General features: G+C 36.7%; 1 protein-coding gene across 4 annotated transcripts in view; it reads left to right on the forward strand.

The window, feature by feature from the left end:
- LOC115220459 (tyrosine-protein phosphatase vhp-1-like) overlaps nt 1–15,539 on the forward strand; it is an 87,397-nt gene that overhangs the window by 56,012 nt on the left and 15,846 nt on the right. For all 4 annotated transcript variants that reach the window (XR_005002504.1, XM_029790586.2, XM_029790587.2 and 1 more), the window contains 4 exons: nt 3,370–3,551; nt 4,370–4,517; nt 4,816–4,939; nt 5,550–7,233. Coding sequence is in view for 3 of the 4 variants with exons in the window: in XM_029790586.2 (XP_029646446.1) it covers nt 3,370–3,551; nt 4,370–4,517; nt 4,816–4,939; nt 5,550–7,233 (2,138 nt within the window). In the remaining variant the exon portion in view is untranslated. The remainder of the gene's footprint in view (nt 1–3,369; nt 3,552–4,369; nt 4,518–4,815; nt 4,940–5,549; nt 7,234–15,539) is intronic.

Genomic DNA, 15,539 nt, shown 5'->3' on the forward strand with positions numbered 1-15,539 from the left:
GTGAGTCATTCTTTCATGTGAACGCCCTCTCCCCCTCCCCCCGTCTCACAGACAGAAGCCTTGACTTTCTGGAATCTCGTCAGTCGCGTTTTGGTGCTTTCTTAACGACGTTTCTTGAGAGAAAAGTTCAGAGTTTAATTAGTTTGCAACGATGTTATGATTTAAAAAGAAAAAAAAAACTGATTAATGAGTTTAATGAATAATTAGTGTTAACAGAATTAGATTTAAATCTTGTGCGATAGAATCATTTTATCGGTTTTTACGCCTTCCCCTCCCCCCACTCTATCTTTTCCTCGTTTTCAGTCTCTGCGGTCATGCTGGAGCACCACTTTGAAGGGGTTTTAGTCGAAGAAATCGATCCCTGTTTTGTGTGTGTGTGTGTGTTTATAGCCTGGGATTTATTCTGTTGGTGTCTTTTGTCGAACAGCTAAGTTACGGGAATGTAAACAAATCGACAAGTGGGGGTGGGGGACGAACGCACGTACACACGCGCGCGCACGCACACACGTTGAGCTTCATTTCAGTAACCGCCTACCAAATCCACTCAGAAGGCTTTGGTCGTCCTGGGGCTATAGGAAAAGACACTTGCCCAAGGTGCTGTGCAGTGGGACTGAACCCAGTACCACATGGTCGAGAAGCAAACTTCTTAATCAAACGTCCACACCTGTGCTTATGAAATAAATAAATAAAATATATTTGAATTTTAAAAACTTAGGAATTGGTGTAAAGCAATCTGAGCATCTCGTTTTAAGCAGGTGTGTCATGAGAGGCATACCTGCGCAAATGTACCCCCCCACCTCCATCGACTTTGTTTCCTCATAACTTTCAGAAAAATAGATAGTGTTGATGAAATTTTCTACAAATTCTTTTCAGGTGGTGTAGATTCAGAATTTCTTGGTGGGTAGAGTTGGTTGGTATTGCTTTTAGGGTGGCATACATTGTGCATTGTGGGTAGCTTTCTAGTTCTTTTATCCAATTTCTGCAGCTTGATCTTTGTCCGTCTCAGAAACAGCGTATCTCAATACTGACTTCAATGATGTTCCCTCCATTTAATTTCGTTTCAAGCCATTTCCTAATCCTCTTCTGGTTCTCTTTAATGACTTTCGCTCTCATTCCTCTTTCCAATATCTTATCATTTTGCAGTACTCCTAGATATTGGTATCCCTCATTTATTCCAGAGCGACTGAATGATGTTGTCCTGTGGCAGTTTAATGCCATCAGACTTTATCTTCCATTCTCTCTTCATAATTAGTTCTGTGCACTTTTCTACCCCAAACTTCATTCCGATATCTTTACTGAATACTCTCACCATTTGGATCAAAGAATCCAGGTCTGTCTTATTTTTTTGTATACAGCTTGAGGTCATCCATATAAAGTGATTGATTCTCATCTTAGTTTCGGTAAACTTATTGGCAGGCCTGGATTATCTCAGTATGCTTGTCAGAGGGATTATCACAATAACACAGAGTAACGTAGAGAGCGAGTCTCCTTGGAAAATGCCCCTGCATACTTTCACAGTACCTACCAATTCTTTTGCACGTATCACTTCTACTTCCCACACTCTTGTTGCTTTCTCCAAAAAAATTGTTTATCTTTTCATTGACTCCGAGTGTCCTCGTGTATAGTTTAGGTTAGTTAAAACATGTTTGCAATAATAAGTGTCAAGTGGTGGAAATAAACGCAATTACCAAACTTTCATTCATAAATCCATTTATTATTTCATTCTTTTGCATTTCAATTTGTACATTTGTACCCAGAAATTTTCAACAACTGCACACCAGAAGAAATGGAAAAATGAGTAATTTTATCTCCTAAAAATTCTGACAATAAATGAAAAAGTCCTTAATATTATATCCAAGGCACTTAAAACGTACTTAAGCACAGATTCAGTGTCCTGCAATAGTGAAGAGGAAGTTCAGAGCTATCCAATTGAATTCATAAACTCACTCACTCCATCCGGTATGCCTCCTCATTGTCTCAACTTAAAAGTAGGGGCTATTGTAATGCTACCAAGAAATCTTTTGATCAGTCAAGGATTATGTAATGGAGCTCGCATGAAAGTGCAAAGACTTCATGAACATTGTGTAGAAGCATCATTGGTAACAGGCTCCAGCAGTGGTCGTACTGTTCTAATTCCCAGAATTAAACTTAGCCCAAGTGATGCAGATATTCCATTCACATGAAACAGTCTTCAGTTTCCACTTCGACTTGCATATTCAATGACAATTAATAAGGCTGAAGGGCAAACATTTGAAAAAGCTGGAATACATTTGCCTAGACCGGTATTTTCTCATGGCCAATTATAGGTCGCATTTTCAAGAGCACGAGCTGTGAACAATATCAAAGTAAGATTTATGACACTCAATTGGGATATCAGACAAGGCCAAAACGTGGTGTGACACACACACGAAATATTGTCAGCCCTGAAGTACTGTGAGGAAGACCATTGCACCAGCTAGCATTACCACCACACCAGCCACTCCATCATTACACATCCGCATTACACCTTTAAGATCAGGGAACCAGTTTGGGGCCCACTGGATCCCTCTTGACATACCAGCAAACCACAAAATTGCACCAGCCAGCATCACCACTACCTCCAAGCCTGTCGTATGTATGTGTGTGTGTGTGTGTGTTTGTCCCACCACCACCATTGCTTGACAACCGATGTTGGTGTGTTTGCGTCCCTGTAATTTAGCTGTTCAGCAGAAGGGACTGATAGAAAAAGCACCAGGCTTACAGGGAATAAGTCCAGGGGTCAATTTCTTCAACTAAAGGGCGGTGCACCAGCATGGCCACCGTCAAGTGACTGAAACAAGTAAAAGAATAAAAGAATACCAGGAAAACGTTCTGTACTACTAAACCAAGAAGGTTCTTTGGAATATGTACAATGTATTTCAAGGTTAAATAGTAATTCCGTTTACGTTTGTGTAAGTGAGATATTTTGGTTGGATTATATAGTCATTGGTGTTACATCGCATTCTATATTCTGTAACTGTCACAAGATACTTTTCTAGGCTTGAAATTTTTGTGGGGAGGGGCCCAGTTGATTAGATCGACCCCAGTACATAACTTGTACTTAATTTATTGACCCCAAAAGTAAAGTCTTTCTCAACAGAATTTGAACTCAGAACGTAAAGACAGACATTCATAATATGCAAACATTTCTCATGGTACCAGTACACTGTTTACAGATGCTTACATTTTTTATGTTTTCCATGAATTTTTCACAGGTCCAGCTAGTTGTTGTTACTACTACTACTACTACTACTACTACTACTACTACTACTACTACTACTACTATTATTATTATTGTTATTATTATTATTATTATTATTAATTATGTTCTTTATCTTACTCTATTTCCAGGTGGATTTTTAGTGTTCCAAGCTATGCATCCTTCTCTTTGTGAGAGTAAATCCAACAAGTGTACTTCCCTGACATCTCTATCACAGCCTTGCCTGCCAATTAGCAATGTAGGACCAACACGCATTCTTCATTTTCTCTATTTAGGCTCACAGAGGGATGCTATGTCCCAAGATATAATACAGGTAAGCTACCAACATTTTCTCTCCTGTCTTAATGAAAAAAAATCAAAAGAAAAATTAGGAACATCGCCTGTTGATATGGAAGTTATTAAGAGCTTGTATTATTTTCTATTTATTCCTTTTTGTATTTGTTGTGGAATAGTAACAAATGAAATAAATATATATGTATATATATATATTTGTATATATATATATTTGTGTGTGTATATATATATATATATATATATATATTTATGAAGAATTTACTGGAAACAGGTTTGTTATTCAATGTTCTATTTAACATGCGTGTTTCATCAAAATGCTGCATTACTTAACGGTCGTAGAAACATTTTGCAATTTTGCACTACACCTCATCAGTGTTTTGCAATAAATGCAATGGCAGAGGTTGAAAGACCCAAAGATGTTCACATTTCCCTAGATACAGACTACTGACAATCACACGCATTGTCCAACCTAGTTCTCTACTTTTTCATTCTTTCCATTGTATTCTTCCTGACTGAGAAACCATTCCTGTTTTTGGGTGATAGATTGAACCTGTTACTGGGTTAAGCGCCACTGCCAGGTTCTTGGGTAACTTTGGAGTCTAGTCTGTTGCAAGCATTTGGGTCATGTCTTTGGTTTGAGGATTCCTTCCTTTCCTCTCTCCTATCTGTCTTGGTGACCCTGTAAAGAAACCATGGGCATGAGACTTCTCTCTTGACCATGAGACTAAAAGGAAAAAAAAAAATAAAAACAACACCTGGAAAAGCTACTTTCTTACCTGAAATTTACCTTTGTGTTGAAATTTCAATTAATGTGTTTCTTTTCATCTACCTGTCCAGGTTAATGGCATATCTTACATTCTGAACGTGACCACAACATGTAAGCAACCCGCATTCATTCAAGAGAGTCACTTTCTTCGCATTCCAATTAACGATAATTACTTTGATAAGATGCTACCATACTTCCACGATGCATTCCAATTCCTTGGTAAGAAATTTTCCTCTTCACAATATTCTCCATCCCTACCTCTTCTTTCAGGCTTTTGTCATTGTTGTTTTAACATTTATATTATCGAAGTAAAAATGTGCTTTCCTTTTTTTATCCATCCCAGAGAATCTCCCAGACTAGTCTTTACTGCGATTAAAACCGCAACCTTAACCAATTGCGGATGTTTTGGTGTTCCTTCTTTTTCCGTTGGAGACAATAATTTCCAATTTATATTTGAAAAAATATTTTTGTGAAAAATTCTTCAGTTTGTTTATTCCTTTATTTTGGTTTTCTTCAGACAAAGTACGAGAGGCTAATGGTTGTGTACTAATCCACTGCCTAGCTGGTATTTCTCGGTCACCGACGCTGGCAATAGCCTATGTCATGAGGCATCTAAAAATGTCTTCAGATGATGCATACAGGTAAGGACCTTTTACACACAATTCTTTGAGAAACTGATTCCATTTGGGGGGTATTTTGTTTCTTTAATCCTTTTAGAATTCCAGATTCTTCTGTCAAATGTAATCCTTCTTTATTCACATTGGTTTGAATTAATCCTGCATTATCTCATAGCTTTGAGATTTCAGTGATGTGATTGTTTATTTTCTAAAGGACATTGTAGGGTAGGAGTGAGAGGTTAGATCTGGCCAGTGTTAACATAGATAAAATATTTGGTTTAAATGCTTAAGTGCTAAATTTGACCACTGACCTGTCTAATCCTTTGGTATTCAAATTACTCAGTCAAATCTAATCCTTATTTATTTACATTGATTAGAATTATTCATTATCTTTTAGCTTCAATGTTTATGTTCCAAACATCAGATAAATAACAAGAAGGTTATTTCACTAAATTCCTCATTATTTTCAAAATTAGCTGAAATAATGGTAATGTGTTTCGACAATATTATGTTAAGAAAAGTGTTGTTTACCCCAAAATTACTTCCTTTAAAGACTTTTAAAGTGTCTGAAATGAATGTTAATTTTTGTTTTGCTTGTTTTTAAACCGTTTTTTTTTTGTGATTCTACTTTCAGATATGTTAAGGCCAAGCGTCCCACCATTTCACCAAACTTTAACTTTTTAGGACAATTACTAGAATATGAAAAACAGTTAAGAGAAGATCAAGAGAAAGCTAAGAAGCTTGCAGAAACATCAGGAAAAATTATTGAAGTGTCTCGTGGAGGGCAGTTTGCTATGGATTTATGCAGCAGCCCCGTCTCACCAGTTCCGAAAGTGCATCGAACTTGTGGTAGCATGACCTCAGCTCTGTGTTTGCCAGTGACCCGACAGTCTCAGATAACAACAACAGCAACAACAACAGCAGCTTCATCATCTGAAGTCCTTACATCTACTCTCGCTCCTACATCTGTTGACGAAGCTGATTCTATGCACAAAACAGCATCTACTAGTGGCCCCACAGTCCCCTGTTCGGAGCCTCCAAGCATATCTTGCACTAGCACCATTTCCACTACTACTACTACTACTAGTACTACAACAGTTACTGCTACTTCTACCATCACCAACACCTCCATCAAAAGTTGTTCAAAGTTAACCTTATCCCCTCCTTCACGACCACAAACATTCACAAGCCTGCCTTTCAAGACAACTCTTTCTCCGACCCCTATAACATCACCCCTTATACAGAAGCTGGCACTCTCTCCTACTGCTGCTCTGGCGAAACTGAATTTCAGTCAGAATAGTGTTGAAAATATGGAAACACTGGAAACGGTAACTGTTGAAAATATTCTTCAGCTACACAAATTTCCAACTACCTCATTGGACAAACTTAGTTTTACGCCTTGCTTTGCCAAGGACGAAATAGACAATGGCAGTGGCAGCAATGTCCTTAATAAGGACAGCAATATCAGCGATAGCGGGACAACAACCCCTATCACCACCCCCACCACCACCACCACCACCACCACCACCACTTCTCTAACTTCTCTTGCCACAACTTGCATGACAGTGCGCCCACGTAACACTGCTGTCAAGAGACCCAAGTCCTCATCTCTCTCCTCTTCATCTTGTTCGTCGACATCTACAAGTGATGGCATTGATAGCAAATTCATTGAACCCCTTTCACCCAGCTCAACAAGCAGCAGCTCAACATCCAGCAGCTCAACATCCAGCTCTGCGGTGACTTCTCCCACAACTGCTAACTCTTCAAAGGTTATACTTCGCTCAAGAGAGAATCGCGCCAAACGGCCCCTCGTTCGCCCTAACAGCATTGCATTCTCAACTTATCCGACCTTTGATTTGGGTTCTGATTGCCAGGAGTCTCCAGGGTCGAGCAGTACAACTTCACAAGATGATACGTCTGAAGCGTATTTATTGCACAACGGCAAGAAATCGAAACCTTCAGAATCAGGAGGCCATTGGCCGTACGGTCGCTATTCTGAGAGGCACGTATACAAACAGATTGCTGCCGCCATGGAAAGTGCCATGGTTCGAACACACGTGTTTGAAAATTCCCGAAAATCTCGTAGTCTGGATGATATCTTGACTTCTGAAGAAGATCCGGCTGTATTGGAATGTCCCTGCTCTCCGCTCGACAAACTACCTCGACGATGTGGGGCAAGCGCAGACATTTATTCTAAAGGAATCTTTGAAAACTTAACATGTCATATCCGCGGTTCATCCGATTCCTACCAATCAAGCAGCAGCATTTCTTCAAGTGGCAGTCACAGTTCATTACACGGAAGTTTAGAGATCATTCAGGTATCATAGGCAAACAGCTTTGTTTTTGTGTCGGGATGTCACCTTGGTATTGTCTGTGTGCATGAGCAAACCAACAGGCTTATTGTATGGTTTTTTTATTTTTAATTTGAATTTGAGTTTTTTTTTTTTAATTTAAAGAACTGTTTTCTTTTTAATTGTTTGTTATTCCTCCACCCCCTGCCCCACAGACCTTATTAATTAATATTTCCCGTCCTTGTCTTGATAACATGGATAACGATTATTTAATGAAAGCTAGAAAACAGTTGCATACTTCTGAAAGTGACTAATGTTGATTCATATCATTGCCTTTGACCAGCTGTGTGTTGTTGAACACACACACACACACACACACAGCTATACACATATTATATATATATGTGTGTGTGCATGTGTTTATATATATACATGTATATATGTATAGACACACATGCACACATACGATGGACTTGTAAATCTCTGATACGACTTGTAAGAGAAAACTCACAAATATTCTATTATGTATATTATTGTAATATTTTTTCATCTTGTTTCATTTTTATCATTGATAATAAATTTGAAACGAAACAAAACACAAAAAACTGTAAATACTAGGATTGTTCAAAAAAAGACAAAAAAAAAAAAGCAATTTGTTTTCATAAGTTTCTTGTGTTCTTGATGATTGTTGCGAGTGTTAGCAATTGAAAAGAGCATTCCAATATCGACCCAATAACTTATACTGAATGAGTTTGAATTGAAATTATTTGCTATTTTTTTTTTTATTGAATAGCATTTCTCGTTTGGCTGGCTTCGTTACTTCTTGATCAATTTATTTCACTTTGGAGCAAGAGGGCAATAATGATAATAATAACGATAACAATTAATGATAAAAATAATTGTAAAGACAACAATGATTATAATAGTGCAGTTAATATTTAACTGATATCGTGCAGGCTGTTATAATTGCAGCTGTGCGAATTATTTGGTATGCAAAACTACCCTTCACAAGCTGATAAGGCGTGAATAGATTCATATACCCTCATGTGAATGTATACAGATATTTTCATCTGAATATATACACATATCTTGAGAAGAATATATACATATATGTATGTATATTCTGCCCCTTTATATAATTAACAGACAGCGATATATGTATGTGTGTGTGTATATATATATATATATATATATATATGTATATGTATGTATGTATAAAACTTGAAATACTGGAGGACTATTTCCATGCCGTTCAGGCGATAGTGTGTTTTGCTGTCTTAATGTACATAGCATGATGTCTAATGAAACTTAAAGCATGTTAAATTTTTTTTTTTGTTTTGTTTAATTAATTTTGTTTTATTATGTTTTGTTATTTTATTTTCCTGTGTTTTTGAAGTGTGACCTTCACATTCATCTGTGTGTCTTTTTAAAATTTTTTTTATTAAGAAATTCATGCAAAATATCTTTTAGTAAAATCACTTCATATTGAAAAACAACAAATGAAATAACCCCCTTGATGTATAAATCCATAAGTCTTGATGCATTCAAATTGTAAAGGGGGCTTTGATTATATCTTGGTTTGTATCTTCAAGATAATATATAACTATCTAACGACAACATTATAGAACTTACCTATCTAACTCCAACTCACATTTGACAGGAAATGGTTTAAAAACCTGTTGGACTTATTTTACAAATTGTTTGAATTTTTCGAAATTGATTGCAGTTGGGGACATAATTACATTATATATTTTGTCTCGTTAGAATTAAACACTAAATTTGTTAATTGTTACTTTTCTCTACTGAAATGTCATATAAATTAGTACGGCACCTAATCGTCCAAAACTACACCCTTATGTTCCATCCATGCATCCATCCCTTTTCTCCACCCTCTCTTCCTGGCAGGGTTGTTGGGGTATAGTCTTTGTGCACCTCCTCCATTGGCTCCTATCAAAGGTGACTCTCATTACACTTCTCAACTGGATTCCCAAGTATGACCACCTGAGTCTGTGGATATTATTCAACCATTTCATTCTTAGTCTATCCCTTGGACTCCTGCCAATTGGCTGGACTTGGAGAATCTATCTTGCAATTCTTACCTGTGACATTTTAATCCCATGTCCATAGCAAGAGAGCTGGGACTTCTCACTGCAGAGAAGGAGCAGCTTGATCTGGAGAGATTTCCTGATCTTATGTTTAACAAAAGAATTTAATCTTTTTTTTTTTTAATATCTAAACTTTATGGCTCCATTTCAAATATTTTCCGATATTTCTATTACAAGTGGACATTGGTTTTTAAATTTTAAAGGTAATATCTTCACAAAATATTTCTTCAGAATTTTCAGTATATTTGAAACAAAGAATTGCCCAATTTATGGATTTACCAATTCCTGATAATTATTTTTGCTAAAATATTCAACGATGATTATAGGAATCGGTATTAAAAAAAAGAAAGAAATTACCGATTCCAGTTTGTTAATGGTTTTGTTTTTATTGTTCAACTTGTCTTCCAGCATCACCATAATTAGCATAGATTTCATTAATCACAAGAATTTTCTTCCTGAGTTCAAAAGACTTCAGATTAATGCACATTATAATGGCCATTATCTAGTGCTGCTAAACAGATGACAGACCGACTGATTTTGTTGGAGGGCTTTTCAGTAATTTCATTATTATCTCAAAAAGAATTTAGATTTTAACATTATTTAAAGTCTAACTCATACTATCATCGAAAAATGAAAGTTAAAAGGAACAAATGAATGAAGGAACACACACACACACATGTATACTTATACACTGATATACATACCTGTAAATATATATATGTGTGTGAGTGTATGTATGTATGTATGTATGGGACAGCCTTCCTTTCAAGCATATATTGAAGATGCGATTGCACTCGGGTTTTGATAATTTTTTTATTAAATATTTTCCTCATTTATTTAGTCCGTTGTGTTTAGTCCGAAACAAGGAATCCATTAACATTTCAAAACCTTCTCAATCTCAGCTTCAGAATGAATTGTAGATAATGGTGTGTTCTTACCATGTTTTGCAAGTGACAGCAAAAAATCTAAAAATGGAACCAATTCCAGAGTCTATTACTGCTGACCCCTGGCTGTTTTTATTGAGATTGGGTTCGGATCTTGTTTTTAACACTCAATGTCTATGGTGGGACTCCTGTTCTACTCTGGCCCTTTTTACTCATGTTTTATCCTTCTTGCATGAAATTACTCCTCTCCCACCAGGGGTTTGCACTCTTGCAAGGGGCATAGTGACCTCACTCATGCTGGTGCCAGGAAAAATGCATCCAGCACTTGTTGTAAAGTGGTTGGCTTGGCATTACGAAGGGCATCTAGTTGTAGAAACCATGCCAAACAGGCACTGGGGTGTGATGCACTGTTTGGGTCCATCAGATCCTGTCAGTTCATCCAATCCATACCAGCATGGAACATTGATGTCAAATGATGAGGATGTCGATGAAGAGGGTTGAAGAGGAACATCCTGTTGAACATTTTCAGAAACAAAAGCCCAAGTTCTGTTAACAGTTTTGCTACAGAATAAAACACAAACAATAACAGAAATGATTAGGGTTTTCTCCAATCCATCTTAATGAATATAAACAAAATTATCATCCAAGACTATTTGAACTTGCCACCATAGCAAGTTTCAAAAGAAATTATTCCTTCCATAATTCTCTTCAAAGATTTTTGTTTGTGAAATAACTGGTGTATTGCTTGCTTGTGTGTGTGTGTGTGTGAATCAGTTTGTTTTCTCTTAAGCATGTAACATGGATGACACAACTATATTCTAATGTATAAATATTTTCTTGCGTCTCTTTTTATTTGTGGGTTACTGAGGCTGCTGATGGTTTCATGCAAAGAATCTCTTAACAATTATCAAGCCTGCCACATGGGAGCCTTGGTACTCATCTCCAACATGGAGACAAGTACCAAGGTTCCCATGTGGCAGGCTTCATAGCTGACGAGAGATTCCCCTTATATGAAACCATTGGTAGCTTTGGTTACCCACAGATACAGTATATTTATCCACCAATGTGGTGTCGAGCACTCAATCTCACTCTATGATATTAACACACACACACACACACTACGCTACACTACAAATTCAAGGTTAGCTAATAATCATGTAATCATTTGAGAACCCATAGCTAAAGGTCTATCAAACTTGTTACATGCATATGTCTGCAATGAGGAAATGTTTATGTTGAAAACCAGCTTGCCAAAAACATTTGCATATATATATTTTTATTTTTACACACACACACGCATGCACATGTATCTATCTATCTATCTATATATATATATATATATATATTGTCTAGGGAAAGTCATGCCAATATTAATAATACATACAATATATATATGTGTGTATGTATATATATATATATATATATATATATATCTGTAATATAATATGTGTCAATTATTCGGTTGCCATAATAAAACTCACACACAAATACCCACATATGCACATAGACCTGAGACCCACAGCAGACACACATGTGTGATTTTGATTGAAGCAAGGTGAAATAATGCTGTCCCAGCCGTGTTCTGAATCTGCAGACTAATTGGAGTTATCTTCCCTTGTTTAGCTACTTCCCAGGAAAATAAACTAAGCTGACCATGAAAGTACTTCCTTACAGTGGCCTTGTTAAGTAAACAAAACATGACAAAAATAAAAAAAAGGATGTATGATAAGGGGTTCATATTATTGATTTACTCCCGTTTTTAATTAATACTTGACTAGAAGATACTGAAATTACCTTGATGTGTATGTAACGATTTGTACATTATTTACATTCGACGGATATTTGTCCTCATCTTGTTTGTTGTTAACACAACATTTCGGCTGATATACCCTCCAGCCTTCATCAGGTGTCTTGGGGGAAATTTCAAGCCAGAGTTCTCATACCTGAGGTATTTTTCGATATTACTGCCTGGAATCTTGGGTTTAGTAACCTGAATAGTGACCTCAATAATAATAATAATAATAATATCGAAAAATACCTTAGGTATGAGAACCCAGTTCGAAGTTTCCCCAAGATACCTGATGAAGGCTGGAAGGTATATCAGCCATAACATTGTGTTAACAACAAACAAGATGAGGACAAATATCTGTCAAATGTAAATAAGGTAAATAATGTAGATAACTCCTCATCTCTTAAATATAGACATGTAATGATTTGATTTGAAAGTGCATTGGAAAGAAAGTGACTTAGAGAAAAAATAGTCCTGTATGATGATTGTGCCCATTCAGATTTTAATTAATTAATTCATTTATTTTTACAATGGTTATTTTGTCAATGAAATGCTTCCCTGTCTGTGTTGCTTCTCCATATCTGTTTGGCTACAATTCACTGGAATCAAGTGGTGGCTTACAGTGCTGATCATAGTGGCAGAATCTCTGTGTGTTTGACCATAAATATGTCATCGTTTTGCAGTGCTAAGAATTCAGTGCTTATAGCTTTGAGGGTGGGGGCAGTGTTTTAAAGCCAGGTCTACAGAATTAGTTGTCTATTGATGGATACTTCTGATTTGGAAAAGTCCAAACAGTTTGCTCTGTTCATCCTATTTACATCTTGTTTGGGGACCAACCAGACTATTAAACATCACTGATCACAATGTGCTTTTCATCCTTTTAGCTTTCAAATGATCCCCCCCCCCCGCCTGCTGGCTCGGTGAAGCAGGCCAATGTTCTTCACTGGTTGGAAAGAGGACTGTAGCAACATGAAAAGAAGTGTTTTGCTCAAGAACACATTGTGCTGCAGGGTCTGGGAATCGAACCTGTGATGTACCTCCCCCACACATATTTCTCATTAGATATGGAATGACTGTGTGATTTAGAAGTTAACTTCACGCCCACAAGATCCTGTGTTCAATCCCACTCTTTGGCATCATGAGCAAATGTCATGTTCTATAGCTTTGGGTCAGCTTGTACCTCGTGAGTAAAATTTGGTCTGTAGAAACTGTAGAGAATCCTGCTGGATGAACCTGACCAGTGATTCTAAAGCATAGCTTTGTTACATACTGTGACACACCATTGACCAGGTCATTCATAGGCTTAAGCTCCTCAAACAACTGACAAGACCAACAAAGAACCCTCCATCTTATTCTGAAATACGTCTGCATTTGCATGTTCTTACCAACACCAACATATTTAGTGAAACTGTGGAAAAGAAAGAAAAAAAAGACTGCTTATGATGTACATCAGTGGTCTCCAAACTTTTCCAGGCTGCTGGCCCCTTGACACCACCCAGGCCACATTGCTAGCACCCCCCAATCCCAAACTAACCATCACAAACCTAGACCTATTTCTGAAGCAGATTCAAAGCAACTGCATTTCACAAATAAAATTTAACCTAATGAAACCCATTATTTTGTTTGTTTTTACATAAATCGTTACCTCATTATCATCCCACTTTCCTCCAGTGCCCCCTTGGAACTTTCCACTGCTCCCAGGGGGCAATACCGCCCACTTTGGGAACGACTGATGTTCACTGCAATGTTTCCCTTATTCTTTTGGTTGTATTTCTTTAACCCCCCCCCCTTAATTATCGCTATCCATTTTCTTTTGATAATAATCTCATACTTAAGAAACGTAGATCCTGTTCATACTCGTTTCCTCCTCATCATTTCTTTCCTCCTCATCATTTCTTTCCTCCTCATCCATTGACAGAAGTGACAAAAGCTTAGGAATGCGTCTGACCAATTCTATGTCTTGTTCTTTGCAACTGAGTGAAATTTATCTGAATTGAAAAAAAAAGTAGTGATAATTGGTTTTAGTTAAACTTCTGATTGAGATGAACTAATTAATCCCTCTCTGTACAATAACATTTGTTTTTCTTTTTAATACCTTGTTGTTATTGTTTTTGGTTTCATCTGTTGCTAATCTCATCAAAGTCCCTTCTACAGAGATTGTGGAATTTCTCTCTGTTTAACAATTACTTGTTAGTGATCTGTTCTCTAATGATTCCTTCAAGTCCCTGTGTTTCAAATTCCTTCCCACAATTCATTGCCACATTACAGGTTCTACTTTTGGTTTTTCGCCTTAGTTTCTGCTGTGTTTTTGAAATCAGTGTGTTATCTCTGTCCAAGGCAGTGTTGTTATTATTATTATTATCATTGTTATTATTGTTTTGGCTATCATTTCAATTGAAAAAAACTAATCTTCCTCGTTGACCTCTCACCAATAACTCTAACGATTTACCAATTTGCTTTATTGCATGCTTACCTCGTTTGTTTGTACGTGGAAACTTAGTACATTATCTTTGTTAAACATTTGTTATTTATAATTAATATTTCAAGATAAAATGTTTAATAGTTCTGTTTTTCTATGAATTTCTTTTCTGTATTTTTTATCTTCACAACGAATAATTTTTTTATTATTCCTGTTGAAAAATCTCCAATTCTTCTGAGCTGATAATTTTGAATTCCGTTAAATTCTCCAGGGTCATTAATAATAGATTTTTCTAATTCACCAGGGTCTCCTTAACCTTTAGCACGCTATAGATGCATCAGGTCCCTGTGCTAGTTTCCAATTTCCTGCAGCTACGCAAGTGAAATCACACATGGCGCCATCATCATCATTGTTCGGCCGTGGTCGAGACATTGGGATTTATTATGTTACGCCAGACTCCACGGTCCATCATAGCATTACGGAGGTCCTGTTGCTGGATGCCTGTATCCCTGGAGATTACATCAGGGTAGGAGAGTGTGTGCACTCTGGTATCGCGAGCAGATGGCGCCATAGCGTGTGTGCTTAAGTGTGCTGAAAGTTAATTGTTCAGTGTTGAAGAATTTGGACATTTGGAAGTTTTCTGATATATAGTATCAGATTGTATATCATGAATCATTGGGTCCACTCATTCCATTTCAGAGTTCAAATCCTTTAGCAGTGATTACAAAATGTTTTTCTTTAATCCATCCTGGCCCCACACATTCAACAGCAGTTAACATATTGAGATTGACTCAGTTAACTCCCTTGCATACAAACCCTTCCTTTTGGGCCTTATCTGAGGATATCTAGAAAATCACTAGGGTTTCTCTTTTAAAACTTATCGTATGCAGTTGAAATAATTATCAAACTTGTTTGTTTCTTACAAAAGCTTACAAATTCTTTGTATTTTTTCTTTCTGCTACATCTATGCAGAGTTTGATACATTTTAAACACAGCTGTCTTATAATGTGTCACGATTTAAAAGAAAAAGACAACAAAAAAAGCTGTTTATACTTTTTCCATGAGAATTAAGTAAATTCTCTTTTTTTCCTTTTTTCCAACTTCTATAATACTTTCTTTCATATTATTATTATTAT

The sequence above is a fragment of the Octopus sinensis genome, linkage group LG16 (genome assembly GCF_006345805.1).
Source record: "Octopus sinensis linkage group LG16, ASM634580v1, whole genome shotgun sequence".
Taxonomy (NCBI): Eukaryota; Metazoa; Mollusca; class Cephalopoda; order Octopoda; family Octopodidae; genus Octopus; species Octopus sinensis.